Source organism: Taeniopygia guttata, chromosome 12 (genome assembly GCF_048771995.1).
Source record: "Taeniopygia guttata chromosome 12, bTaeGut7.mat, whole genome shotgun sequence".
NCBI lineage: Eukaryota > Metazoa > Chordata > Aves > Passeriformes > Estrildidae > Taeniopygia > Taeniopygia guttata.
In genome coordinates this window covers 20,375,511-20,389,046 of record NC_133037.1, presented here as the reverse complement: position 1 = coordinate 20,389,046, position 13,536 = coordinate 20,375,511, and the positions used below count along the sequence as shown (strand labels likewise).

The 13,536-nt window shown below is 40.4% G+C and overlaps 1 protein-coding gene across 11 annotated transcripts in view; it reads left to right on the top strand.

Annotated features, from left to right (window-relative positions):
* Positions 1 to 13,536, top strand: part of FGD3 (FYVE, RhoGEF and PH domain containing 3) — a 96,439-nt gene that overhangs the window by 3,311 nt on the left and 79,592 nt on the right. For 7 of the 11 annotated variants that reach the window (XR_012057854.1, XM_072934629.1, XM_072934625.1 and 4 more), the window contains exon 2: positions 7,731 to 7,886. The exons of the other annotated variants lie outside the window; for them this stretch is intronic. Coding sequence is in view for 6 of the 7 variants with exons in the window: in XM_072934629.1 (XP_072790730.1) it covers positions 7,731 to 7,886 (156 nt within the window). In the remaining variant the exon portion in view is untranslated. The remainder of the gene's footprint in view (positions 1 to 7,730; positions 7,887 to 13,536) is intronic. 11 annotated transcript variants of the gene reach the window in all.

Below are 13,536 nucleotides of genomic sequence, written 5' to 3'. Positions count from 1 at the left end.
TAATGTAGGACAAGGTCGGGACTGTAGAGTGTATTTGGTCTTGGAGTGTCTCAGAGGTGCAAGAGAGAATATTTCATTCAAAACAATAAAAGCAGTAGAATCATAATGATGATGGTCTTTGTGGCTTTTTGTGTGGAATGAGCTTCTGTAGTGTGATCCATTCAAATAGGGAAGACTGCCTTAGGTCAGTAGTGGTGGAAGTAGGATGTTGAAACCTTGTGACACTATGAGCGACAGAGTTGGGAAGTCACAATCCCAGGTGATGATTTTTCAGTCGTGCATTGGTTGCACTGCTGTGTTTTCAAGGCAGTTTTTGTGGCTGAGTTTTCCAAAGTATTCTAATGGTTTTATACTCTGAGTTCCTTGTTCAGGTTCAATGTGTTTGGTTTTGAGGAAGCTTTGTTCTCAAGCAAGCTATGTGAGGTGGAGTGGTCTGGGCAGTGCTGCTCTCTGAAATATGACCTAAAGTCCAACTGTTTCCTACTGGTTTTCAATGAAAAATGTACAGCTAACTTCTGCAGGAAGTTTTGGGAACACCTCTGTCTTCCCATGTGTGTCTGTAAGCTCAAAAACACTGAATGTTTCTAGCTGAAGTGTGTCTGTTCCTGCTGACCAAGCTCAGTAATTATGGATGCATAGCTTTTTTCCCAGATTGTCTAGTCCTTTTTTTTTTTTTTAGGGATCTTGATAAGATTGTTGGAGATCAATAATGGTCCTGCTTTGGTCAGTGAGTGTGACCAAGGGTTCTGTGTGAGAATTGAAAGGGCAGGAAGTATACATGCAGCAATGATGTTATTAATGCTTTAGTTCCCCTGACTGCGCACTGGTTTCTGCTAAAGCTCTGAACTAGTGAAATGATTTTGAGTAAGATTAATTTTATTTTTCAAGCTGTTTTGTTGAAATTTACATTTTAATTTTTATATTTAAATTTTTCATTTACCGAGAACTCAATTTGAAACTAAAATAGGTGACTGGTAAAACCTAAGTAATGAACATTTCTAGCTCCCTGGATACAGATATTGTGTTAGACATTTGAGCCATTGATTGTGTAGATGTTAACTTGTTTGAGTTGAGTGAACAGTGGCAGATTAAAATCAGTAATAACTACTGTGGTATCCATTTGTATTGTCATTATCAGATTTTAATGTGAAATTTGATATTTCACTTGAGAGACTGACAATGACTTGCGATTCTTACACAATGATGAATATTGATACTCTTTTGAAAATATGTCTCTTGCTCCAAATTCTCTGAACTAGCTGAAAGTTCCTTTTAAGTAAAAAATAATGTGACTTCATGTATTCTTCAGATGTGGGACCAGAGCATATTTCATAACCTGAGCTAAGATTGACTTGGACATGAGTGAGAGAGAGGAGGGGGAAAGTAGGAGAAAGTATCATTGAAGTCCTTTCCATTATGTGACAGCTCTTGACCCATGCTTCGTGCCCATCACCAGCTCTCAGGGCGCTCATTTTTTTTGTCCTCTGCCAACAACTTTGAACACCCGTTGAGAGCTGAGCGTGGCACCCCCGAGCACAGGACCCCAGACCTCCATGGTGAAAATGTGTATGAAATTGAAAATAGATGTCTGCAGCTCAGTGTTGCGTTCTCTGGAGCATTTGGGAGGCAGTCAAGTCACAGAACTTGAAACTCTGGCTGGTTTGAAGATTATGAATGGTGACATTCGAGATGCCTTTGTTGGTGGAACAATAGTGAGGTATACTGGAAAGTGCTTCCAGGAGAACTTTTTTCCCCTCCCTCTACTCTCCCTCCTCCCATTCACAGCCAGCTCCTAAAAGCAAGGCTTATTATAACTTGATTTACATTTTACACTTTGTAGCATCTTAAAATTTTATGGGTCTTTGGGTTTTATTTCACAATTTGTGGCTGTTCATTCTGTCTGTGCTGCTTGTAGTTAGGAGTTCCTGATATCACAATACCGAGTGTTTGCTTTACCTGTGTACTGAGCGAATGCTGTGCCAGCTGTGCAGAGCAGATGTGCTGGTACATGGTGTCCCTGCCCGTGATGCTAATTGGAGTGACAGACTCATGCTCATCTCCACTCCCTTAGTGGTGTGGCCATTACTTTTTCTGGCAGTGGTCACCACGTCCTTCTCTGAGAAATACCCAGGTCTGCAGCTGTGGTCTGGCTTCTCAGGGTTAACTTGTTGAGTTTAAGTGACATTATTTAAAGCACATTGCTTCTGTGGTCCCTGATCACTGCCTCACAAAATGCTGTTCTCCCTGCCTTCTGGTTTTACTGTTGCTTTTTTGTCGTTCTGTGAAAGAGTTTATTGATATTACCTGCTTCCTTGTTTTCTGGGTTGCACTTTTCTTGCTATTTGTCTGGGGTTAAGACCCTTGTGTGGGACAGAAAGCTAATTATTTAACTACTGTGAGAGAGCTAGGTGAAGAATTGAGGTGGAAGCCTGAAAAGTGGAGGTTGTTGACATAGCATAATCTCCATCATGGCCTATAGGATTCCCTGCAGGATCCTTGAGGGGCTCAACAAAATGAACCCCATCTATAGTCCCTCCATTAACACAGGAATGAAATTTCTGCCGTGAAGCCAGGCTGTTTGAATAACCATTAAGATATGGGCACGATACTTTTGTCCCTCAGTCTTTCTTTTCTCTCTCTTAGTATAACTAATTTTGTGGTTGTGGACTCTAAAAACCAACAGCTCTTTCACAGGTAACCATCAGCATTTAAAAGTTGCAGGAGTGCTAAAATGGGATTTTTCTCCTTTGTTGAGAAGCTTGGTACTGCTTGAATGAAGTAATATGTTAATGGTAGGGCCAGTCAATCTGGCTATGCTGTCACAAGGTGTCCCTATCTGTGCTTGTGTTGGGCACCAATAGCTGAGAAGGATGTTTTGTGTCTTGAAGAAATATGTCAAGTGTTACCAGCTTTGGTGTCTTAAATGCTGGTGACTTTCTGGAGAGCTCACAGTTACTAGAGGCAAAAATAGCCATTTCTAAATTTTAAAATTTCATAGGCCTCTAGAGTACATTTAAATGTGGTGGGAGTATTGATAGCTGTTCTGAGGGCACTCTTGAGGCTGGGTCAGAAGCAGTCATTGAGCAGTGAATAGAGTCATGTAGAATTAATGGTCTTCAAATCTGTTGATTATTTTTTTCCTAGTCATAGTAAAAATGCATCTTTTGGGATGACAGAACCTTCAAGGTACTAGCAGGGACAGAGCAGACCACTGGCCATTGCTGTGAGAGGTGAGGAGCTTTGAAACATTGTAGGTCCTCATGTATTTCAGCATGGCCATGAGCAATTATTTACTGTAATTGCATTTTAAAATCCTGGAATGTCCCCTTTTGAAAGATTGTTATAGTTCTTTATTTCTTCTTTATTCATCTAACTTGATGCAGCTTCACTTGATGCAGAGATTCTTTTGTTTAATGAATATTCAAGGAGAGAGCATTTTTATGCTGGACTATTGAATGAATCAATTACACGTGCAATTTGCCATTTTTCTCTCTTGAAGCATTTTGAATAATCTCCACTGAAGTATACAGAACAACTGCTAAAAGTGTAGCACCTTTACAGGTAAGTTCTAGTACTCATTGAACTGGTTAATTAATGTGAACAGCTAAAACATTAATACAGAGTCCAAAGCTGCCAGTGGTTCGATGCCAGCCTGTTATTGAAGCCCAACCTCTCTCCTTGAGATGGAGCATTTGGATACAGCGCGTGCACACAGTGTACACATCAGTACATGGCATCATGGCAATCTGGATTGAGATTTTTGGAGGATACCAGTCTTCATATTAAAGAATCTAATTCCTAAAAGTTCAACCAACCAGTAGCCCCAGTATTTTTTGAAAGAAGGGTGACATCTAAATATCACTTGGATGTTAGAGATTTCTCCTCTTGATTTCATACTTCTGAAAAACAGGCAGGTGTCTGACTATAATGAAGGAATTTAACACTGGGCTCTAGTTTTCTTAAACTCTTGGCCTCTTTTTATTCTTTCTTTTTGGGCTTGCAGGCTCTGAGCAGAAATTCTCTCTTGGTAATTTAACCCTGAGCAAATATTTACATTCATGAGATTCTTGCTACTTCAGTAATCATTTTGAGCCTTGATGTTGGAACAGGGTCAAAGTTAATGTACCAAACATTGAGGCAAGGAACTGTGAAAGGAAGACCAAAGAAGCTCCAAACATGGGTTTTCCATGTTTGATATGAATCACCTGCTAAGTGTAATTTGGTTGTCACTTCCAGAATGAGAACTACAGAGATACCGTGTTTTTTGCCACTGGCCCTGTGTGTCTGATGGGGGCTTGTGATTTGAATTTTACCCACAGCTTTAAAAAGCTGAATAAAACTCTTTGTGTAAAAACCGAAGGGAATGAAGAAGTAGATTAGAAGACTGAGATAGAAAAGAAGGAAAAAGTGAGTACAGTGCAATAAAAACCTCATAGGAGGGTAGGAAAAGTTTTTGAGGAAAGAGGATTTTAAAGTCAAAATCAGTAAGCTAATTTTTTTAAAAAAGGAAACCCGTACAAAACACTATGGAAGATTAACCTGTGGGCACTGCAGAGGTAAGGAAAATGTTCTCCAGGGTAACGCCAACAGAAAGCTGAATAAATGTGGTAAAGGAAGGAGTGATCTCTCTGCAGACCAGTGAATGAAAAAACCACCAGATATCGGCTTCCTGTGGGTTTCTTTTTTTCCTAGATTTTGCTGTTTCAATCCAGCATAATGCCCTGTGATGGCTGCAGTGTTTCTGTGAATGACAGGGAGAGTATACTCAGTTCTCACACCCTTTGGAGGAGAAATATGCAAGGTTCCTCATGGAGGCTCATAGTGGAGGATGGAGTTTCCTCATACAAGCCCACTTTGGCCACACGTTTTGAGCTGTGTTTGGAGCCTCAGGGATTTGGTAGTGGTGTGGCCCTTGGGTCAACCACTGCAGCTCCGTGCTACTGCTGGTGAGCTGCCAGGAGAGCAGGCTTGTTTGCACCTGCACAGGATAGCTGAACATCCCTTGCAGGTGCATAGTGGATTCCATAGTGCAACTGGGCATTGTATTCCCTCTTAAATTGGATGGAAAAGGGGATTGTGCCCCCATAGGTAAAATTGTGCTGTTGGTTGACATGGTTGTACTGGAGCTGTGACTGAACCTACAAAAACTGACAGTGATTAAGGCCCAGCCCCCAGGCTGTAGTAGTGTACATCTTGGAATTCTTAGGGGTTTGTCTTGAAGTCACATATATGGTTTTTCTATTTAATTTTTTTCCCATTTTTTTCCTTGTTTGTTGAATATCTGCAAAGCCCTTGACTGGGGGTAGATGAATTTTGCCTGGAGGAAACTTCAGCCATTCCAATTTCCTGTTGGAGCCAGGTGTGCCACCTCTGTAAATCGCTCTCACAGCTGAGGGAGTCATCCATACAGAGTGAAGTTTCCCACGGAGGAACAAAGGGTGCTGCCTGTTGAGCTCTCCTAGATCTGCTAATTACTATTGAAATTCTTTCAGCCTCTTTCTTGGCTGTAGAAATGCAGGGTCAAATATCAACACTGGGGGGAGAAATTCCCTTCTATTTGTTGAGTGGTTGAGAAATGCATTTCTTAACATTTTTTTCATCTAATGCAAATACATGCCTTGTTTTGCCATTTCTAACTTGCTGTTGGAAGTGCAAGAGTTCCCAGTTAGTAATAGTAAAATTACTAAAGTAAATAGTAAAATAAAAATAGTGATTTAAGAAAATCCTGTCTCACCCATACCGTGTGGAGTTGTTGGAACTGGGTCTTTGGTTGGAGTTACAACTCTTAATCTTGATGGCTGTGCAGTCAAAAAAGTTTCTTCACTTGAAATGCAGAACAGATTCTTTTCTTATTCACGTGAAAGGATAGTCTGGTGTTTTATTGGTATTTTCCAGACCATGCAAGTCCCAAAAATTATTTTTAAAACTGCTAATCCTCTTAGGACAAAGAAACTGCCAAATCAAATTTTGAGGATAGGAGAACTGCTGTGTTACTTGTCCATCTACTTTGGGGTTCTGGACTGCAAACCTTTGTGGCAAATGGTTATGGAACTGGCAGCAAGAGGTGGTTTTATTATTTATTTTCTTCCTCCTACTCTCAATTGTTTAAAAATTCCATTGTGTCTTAAAGCTGGAGGGTTCATTGACACACAGAATTCATGGCCTCCATGGAAATTGAAGTTCTCTTTTGGCTAGTAACAGAATTTCTAGTTGTTCAGAAACAGTATACAGAGTTGTGGTGCTGTTTTACTTGTATGTTTGAAGTGTTAAAATGTTGTATCATGAGCGTGGATGTTCCACCCCACTCCTCTGTGCAAAGTGTTGAATTTTGGGTTTGAGCTGATTCATTCAAAGCTGTAAAGGAACCTGCAGGTGAGTTGCCTCCAACTGCACAGTGTGCACTGTTTTATTGCTCCCTTTTCTCTACTCCCTCTTTGTTGGATTAGGTTTCATCATGGAGAATTGAGCAGGATCTTGCTGAATGGTTTTTCATGACAACAGAGCCTCTATAGGGTGGTGGCTTCCTCTCTCTTCCATGGAGGGTCGAAAACCCAGGAGTCATAGGAGCTGCCTTGTAATCTGGGAGAGGCTTGGTGAAATGCTGTTAAAAATCTTAAACCATGAGAATCCAGGTTTTAAATTTGGCTGTATGATTCCCCAACATCTGCTTTTGCACCTACATTGCTTGGGTCTCCTAGCCACAAAGGTATTGGCTGCTAAGACTATATTCCAAATTTGCCAAACACATTAGATTTTCCTGTCTCCTGTTTCCTGATCTGTTCATCAGCTTTATTGGATGAATATCAGACTCCTGTTGAGTCCTGGTCATCTGTTTGTCCCACTTCACAGTGCCTGAGGAATCCACAAGTACTATTGATGGGGCTCAGCATCAACCTGCCACTTTTTTTTTTTCCTCATTTCCAACAGTTCTTGATTCTTGATCTCTTCCCTCTGACATATTCAGTTCTGATTGACACAGTTCTGTGGAAGCTCCAGGATACTCCTGATGACATTTTTTCCCAAAATGTTTTTGCTGTGACATCTGCTTGGATGACTAATAAAAATTAATAAACTTTGAGTTACTGCAGTTTGAGCTGAACTTAGCCTTGACCTTCAGATCCTTCTGGAGACCAGATTTCAAAAATGCACATTTTTGTGCATTACTTTCAGCCCTCTAAAACTTTTAGTTTTATATCCAAAAGTTATTGAGGTTTGGATAGATTGTGTTTGTGGAGTTATGATAACTCTGTGCTGCTGTTTCCCTGATTTCTAATTTTATTTCATTTAATTCCCACCCCCCACTAAATTTATGTTCCTCTATCTTGTGATGGAAGAAGCCATTTTACGTATTAAACGAGACTTTGAGCATGTAATATCTTGGTGTAGCTTGAAGAATTCTGGGTATGGTGATATGATAAATAACAAAATCCATCATCGTTGTCATTCCTTAGCACCATGTATCCCATAGGGAATCCCTTCAGGCACCTACTGACAAGGTGCTTGGCACTAAAAGCTGATTTTTTTATTTCACTAGTGTTGTAAATGCAGGCAAACCCAATGGGAAGAGATGATGATGTCTGACTCAGTTCAGAAGGCTGAATGATTTCTTTAGTATAATTATGCTGAAATACATTAATATACTATATACAGGAAGATACTAAAAACTACAAACCTACTTGTTCTAACTATGTCTCTAACTAACACTTGTGACCCTCTCTCTCCGAGTCCAGACACAGGTGGATTGGATTGGATTGGATTGGATTGGATTGGATTGGATTGGATTGGATTGGATTGGATTGGATTGGATTGGATTGGATTGGATTGGATTGGATTTGCCACCAGGCTCAAACAATCCTCACCAGAATCCAATCAAGCACTCACTCCAGGTAAACAATTCTCCAAACACATTCCACATAGGAAAAACAAGGAGCAGAAGTAGAAATTGTTTTCTCTTTCTTTCTCTCTGTGCATCTTTATGAAAAATCCTGAGAGAGAGAGAAATGTGCTACCAAAACCAGGTAGTGGGGAAAATAAGATGAGATGTAATCTAATATACATTTGAGTAAATCAGTATATTTCTCTATGTTTTGAAACGCATTAAAGATGTTTAAATGGCATGTGCCTTAGTTTCTAAAAATACTGCAGAATCATAATTTGCAGTAAAGGCCTTAAAATATTTTTTATTAAATAAAATTGTTTTTTCTTTTTAAAATGTTAGTAAGAGTTTTCAAAGGGAGCACAGTTATAGAAGGAGGAGGAGTCAGAATGTGATTCTGTAACTTCCAGTTTGGTTTTGTTTTTTTTTAAACTTGAAAATCAGATGGTGGTTTAAGGATTTTTTAAGTTGGTGCTGGAGATTGCAGTGGAGTGCCCTTGCTGAGAAGGCTTGTGGCAGACCTTCAAATCCAAATCCTTATTTTTCAGTCTGGTGTAGTCAAGATTACTTTAATTTATTTCACTTAGAAGCAGAGTAGGCTTTTCAGAAACTTTGGTGTTAAAAGACACGACCCAAAGAAATTCTATAGTTTTCCCCTTGATGATTCTGCTGCCAGATAGATTTATTGGAGGGAGGTCACATTTCCAGGGATTAACACAGACCGGAGCAAGATAAAGACTTGTCTGAACAGAGTAGGCAGAGCTTTGCCTGGGCATTGCTGCTTAGATGTCTTCTAATGTCAGTGGGTAACCAGTACAGGACTAGAGCTGATCAGCCAGATTGCATGTCCAGAGTTTCCCAGAGAAAGGGAATCTTTTGGAAAAATGCTTATCCAAAAGGGAGCCTGAACTGGAAATATGGTGGTAATGTTCAACTTACTGATGGATGTATAATCAGAGTTCTGCTCAAAGTTATACGTCTTAATTATATGTATTTTTTAGGTTGTGTTACAGCTGGGTAATTGACTTGTGTAAATGTGTCTACTGAATGAATGTGTAATTAATGTCCAGAATAAAAGAAATGTAATGAACAAGATTTTTTCTTCATAAGGACCGCATTTATCAAATAGATTTGTCATTTCTATGTTAGCAACCTGGTCAAGTGGAAAGTGTCCCTGCCCGTGGCAGGGGGATTGGAATGTGGCTGTCTTTAAGGTCCCTTCCAATGCAAACCATATGTGATTCTATAATTCTATGAATGTGCAGAAACTGGATGTAGATTGTTACACTTCGTTGTTTTGGCTCTGACTTGTAGTGGATTTGGTTTTCAGTGATGAAAATATGTTGCTGCATCTTTAGCTGACTCTTCAGATGACTCTGAATTTATCTCCACACCCTGCACCCAGTTAGCCTATTCAAGATGTGGTGTAGAGTCTTCATTTCCACTTGCTGGTATTGATTAAACGGTAGTGTCCAATTTTTTTTTTTGCTCTTCCTTTTGGAATATGTTAAATGCATTTTTAAGAGATGGATGTCACAGTTGCAGGACTTGAACTAGTTTGTTTAAACAAAAAAAAAACCCGCAAAAACTGGAAGTCTGTATTTCTTCTACATCGTTATTTTTACGTTTATTTAATGACAGTCATGACAGAGGCTGATTTATGCAGGATTTAAAGTGTATCTCAGCTGTGGATTTCTACAGCAGTTTATAATAGCATAGAAATGTTTGTAGAGGCTAGATAGTAACAGTTCAGTTCTGTTGTTTGGCTGAAATGTGTAGCATACTCGTTAATGATATTGAAATCTCTGGTCCCTTACTTGGAGTTAACCTAGATAGGTCAGTGTTGCTGCTCTCTGTCAATCCCACCCATTATATCTTTTCTCTGTGTAGTCCTAATACAAAGGCTAAAAGGGAATTAAAGGCATTTTCTGGTTTTATTGATTACTGATACTAAATCTGATGTGGTTTTTAGCTAGGGTTTGTCTTGTAGAGTTGGGATTTTTTTAAACTAATTGCTTTTTGAGAGAAATCAGGATTAAGACTTCCTTCTTTCTATTTTTTTTTTTTTTTAGTGCTGACAATAGTCTCCTAAATGTTAGATCTGAGCTGGCAGATACACACTCCATCAGGCAGACCTGCTTTTGAATACATTCCCAGTGCATTCACATTAACTATTCCAGAAAATTAATGCAAACACCTCCAGTTTCTTCCTTCCCTCAGTTTCTGTCATGTGAAAAAAAGCTATTTATGTCTAGATTTGATTAGTTTCCCTGTGCTAGTCTCCAAATTTGGAACACTCTTTAAGCTCTCTTCTGCTAAAACAACTTGCAGGTAGTCAGCTCCTGCCTTTTTGGGGCTGTCCATGTAAACTCAGCTGGGGTCTGGCCAGGAGGGCTAAGGGTCTTCTGGCTGGGAAGATAGAGAAATCTTTGTTAAAAGTACTGTTTTGGGGGTGTTTTTCATGTTTTTGTTGGGGGATTTGTGGTTTGTTGGGGTTTTTTTTGTGTTTTAGTGGGGTTTTTTTGGTGAGTTTTTTTTGTTTGTTTGTTTTGGTGGGAGGAGGGATGTTTTAGTTGGTTTTGTTTGATTTTTTGTTTGTGATTTTTCCTTTTGTTTGTTCTGTTTGGTTTGGTTATTTTGTTTGGGGTTTTTTTGAGTGTGTTTGGTTTTTAAGAAGTCCTTCAAAAATAATATAATGTGTTGTATACATGCTGGAATGGCTTCATCCCAGTGAAGGCAAACAGCAGATCCTTGGCAGTATGAGTTCAGCTTTAGTTTCCATTATATGTTACTGGATCTTTGCATGGATCTTACACTAGAAAATAAGCATTATCTTCTGAGTTCAGGTAGGCTAACCCACTATTAAAAGTTGGCTTGCAGTGTTTGAAAATGTGGGCACACCATAGTTTTATATCGTGTAGCCAGGATTATTATAAACAGTGACATGTTTTCTGCTCTTTGTCAACATGCTTAGTTTCCTGGTGTCATGGTTTGGGAATGGTACTCCCCAGCTAAGTGCTTCCCCAAGGCTCCCCAAGCCATGCTCCTCTTGCTCTCTCCCAGTGGCAGCTGGATAGGAGAATTGGAGGCACAGCAGATAAAGATCATGAGTTGAGAGAAGATCAATTTACTGAAAACAGCGATGAGGTAAGAAAATTAACAGTAAAGGTAACAATAGTAATACAGAATGAACAGAAAAGAGGCCAACAATTCATGTGCTCATCACCATGCAGGACCCTTGACCACACCATGGTGTGCCACCTGGAAGGGACCCCGTCTCCTATCCTGGAAAATTATGTGAAGTGGGCTCTCTGGGCCACTTCGGTAAAAATTATAACCTCTGAGCTCTACAGTAAAAATTAACCTTGTCCTGGCTGGAACCCAGGACAAGTGTTCTTTTTGGGATGACAATTCAGAAGCAAGCACTGACATTTGAGGTTGTAGTGCTGTAGTCAGCCTGCAATACTAAGCAGACCCAGTACAGCAGAGGGAAAAAATATGTGTCTTGTTAGGGAAAAAAAATTTCTTCTGAGTTCATGGGGATTTGTAGAGTTGTGTTTGCACTGTATATCCTCTCATGGTTTGTCCCTCCATATTCCCTCTTTGTATCTGTTTGGTTCATCCCAGCTTTCCCATCAGTACCTGTATGTCCATCAAACCCCAACCATCCCCCTGTCTCCTCCCAGGTGATGTGTCCATCACCTGCTGACCATTCCCCTTTGTCCAGATCCTTCTCCCAGGGTCACCAGGTAACTGGACACTGGCTGGGACTCCTCCCTCACCCCCGCCTCAGTGGTCACTCTGAGGCCTTGCCCCCAGAGACCCACTCCCATGTCCTTCCCCCTTTGGCTGGTCAGGTTTTCCCCACCCCCCTATATCTGGCCGGTCTGGGCTGGGACACTCTCTCTCTGCTCTGGATTCCCTTCAAGGTCAGATGTGGCCTGGGATCTCTCCAGGCCCTCATTAAACTTTGGAACTAATCCTGAGGGAGAGCGCCCCTTTGCTTTGCTTGTGGGACCAGCTTGTCTTTGGACTCACGTGGGAGCTTCTCCAAGTCCCCTGGTGTAAGGCACCCTGGGATTCAAGGAGAAGTTCCTTCCCTCTGCCCACCTCACCCCAACTGCCCGGCTGGCCGGGCTCCACAGGGGACCTGACCTGTGGATTTGAGGGGGAGACACAGCAGGGATTCAGTATATTCCCTTGCAGATTCAGCTTTTTAAGGAAACGGGTATTTATTTTCCCCAGATTTAGGTCCCAAGTATGCTCAGAAATCTGAACCAAATATAGAGTTCCCTTACAAGTAATGAGTGTTCTTCATATTCAAAAATTGGGTAATCTTCTTAGATTATCCTTAAAAGTGTTTGAGGAGACAGATTGTAAAGTAATCTTAGTTTAAGATCTGGGGTGCTTAACAATTGAGGATTGTCTTCAGCATGTCAATATCATTAGGAACAAACCCAGGCTATTCTAAATACTTTTTCTATTATCTTTTCCACTCTCTATTTACAGGCTTGATAGGAGTTTTATTGTTTATTTGCTGTGAAAGACTTTGGTCCATAAGAGCAAGAAATGACAGGGAAAAAAAAAGTTTACTGCCTGTTACACCACTCTGTTCCAATGGGAAAATAAAAGTAGGAACAAAATTTTGCTTTTCCCTTCTTCATTTTCCTCTTAGCTGGAGGGGATGTATTTGTTACAGTGGAAATGGATTGAAGAAGTTCCTTTTGTAATTCAGCTTGTGAAGCACTTGGGTCCATCTGGAAACACTAGATTTCTTTCAGTTTGGGAGATTAGGAAAAATTGCAGCAATCAAAGAAAGTTATCTGTCATTCTTGAGGTAAATATAAGACATTTAGTGATCAGTGGCTCAGGTGGTTACATGAGGGCAAGGGAAAAATGTGATGCTGAAAAGTGGGAGAATTTGGGTTCTGCCAAAGAAAAGGGCTTTGTAATGTCTTATTCATTGGTAAGCAGTCTAAACTGTTGTCTTTGCAGAGTTCTGGGGTTCTGCAGTCACTGTGGTAACAGAGGTTGTCTTGGCTTCTTAAAATTGCTGATCAGGTCTGAGAGAAGAAAATTATTTTCTGCATTTCTGAGCTGTTCACCAGTCAGTGCTCTGCTGGTGTTACAGGAAACTCCTAATTGCTGATATTGTCAGGAATTCTCCCCTGCCCCCATCCCCAATTACAAACTTGAGTTGCTGCTGTACTGGCAGCCAGCAGTCTTGGCACCAACACCAAAGGCAAAACTAGAAAGATGAGTGTTTAAGGAATCTGCAAGATGTATGTCAGGAAAAGATTCCTTTAGCTAGAAGCTGGTGTCATGGTGGAGTTACATTTTTTTGTATTGGATGAAGTGGCATTTGATGGAGTCCTCAGAAGACCACAGATCTCCTTCACTGCAAAAAGTGGGTATTGTAGGAAATTCAAGATATGGTCCTGCTAATTCTTGTCAATCTCTCAGCTTCTTTCCATGCTCCTAAACACAGGGTTTGCAATCCCTAATTGGGCATGAGGACTCCTCACTGAAGTGGCTTTACTTGGCACTGTGGTAAGACATTCTGATGCCTTGAGCTGTAACACAACTTAATTTTGGCACCATTGCTGCCCTACAGTTTATGGAGGAGGACTTGTCTTATTATATATGCAGAGTTTTTTATT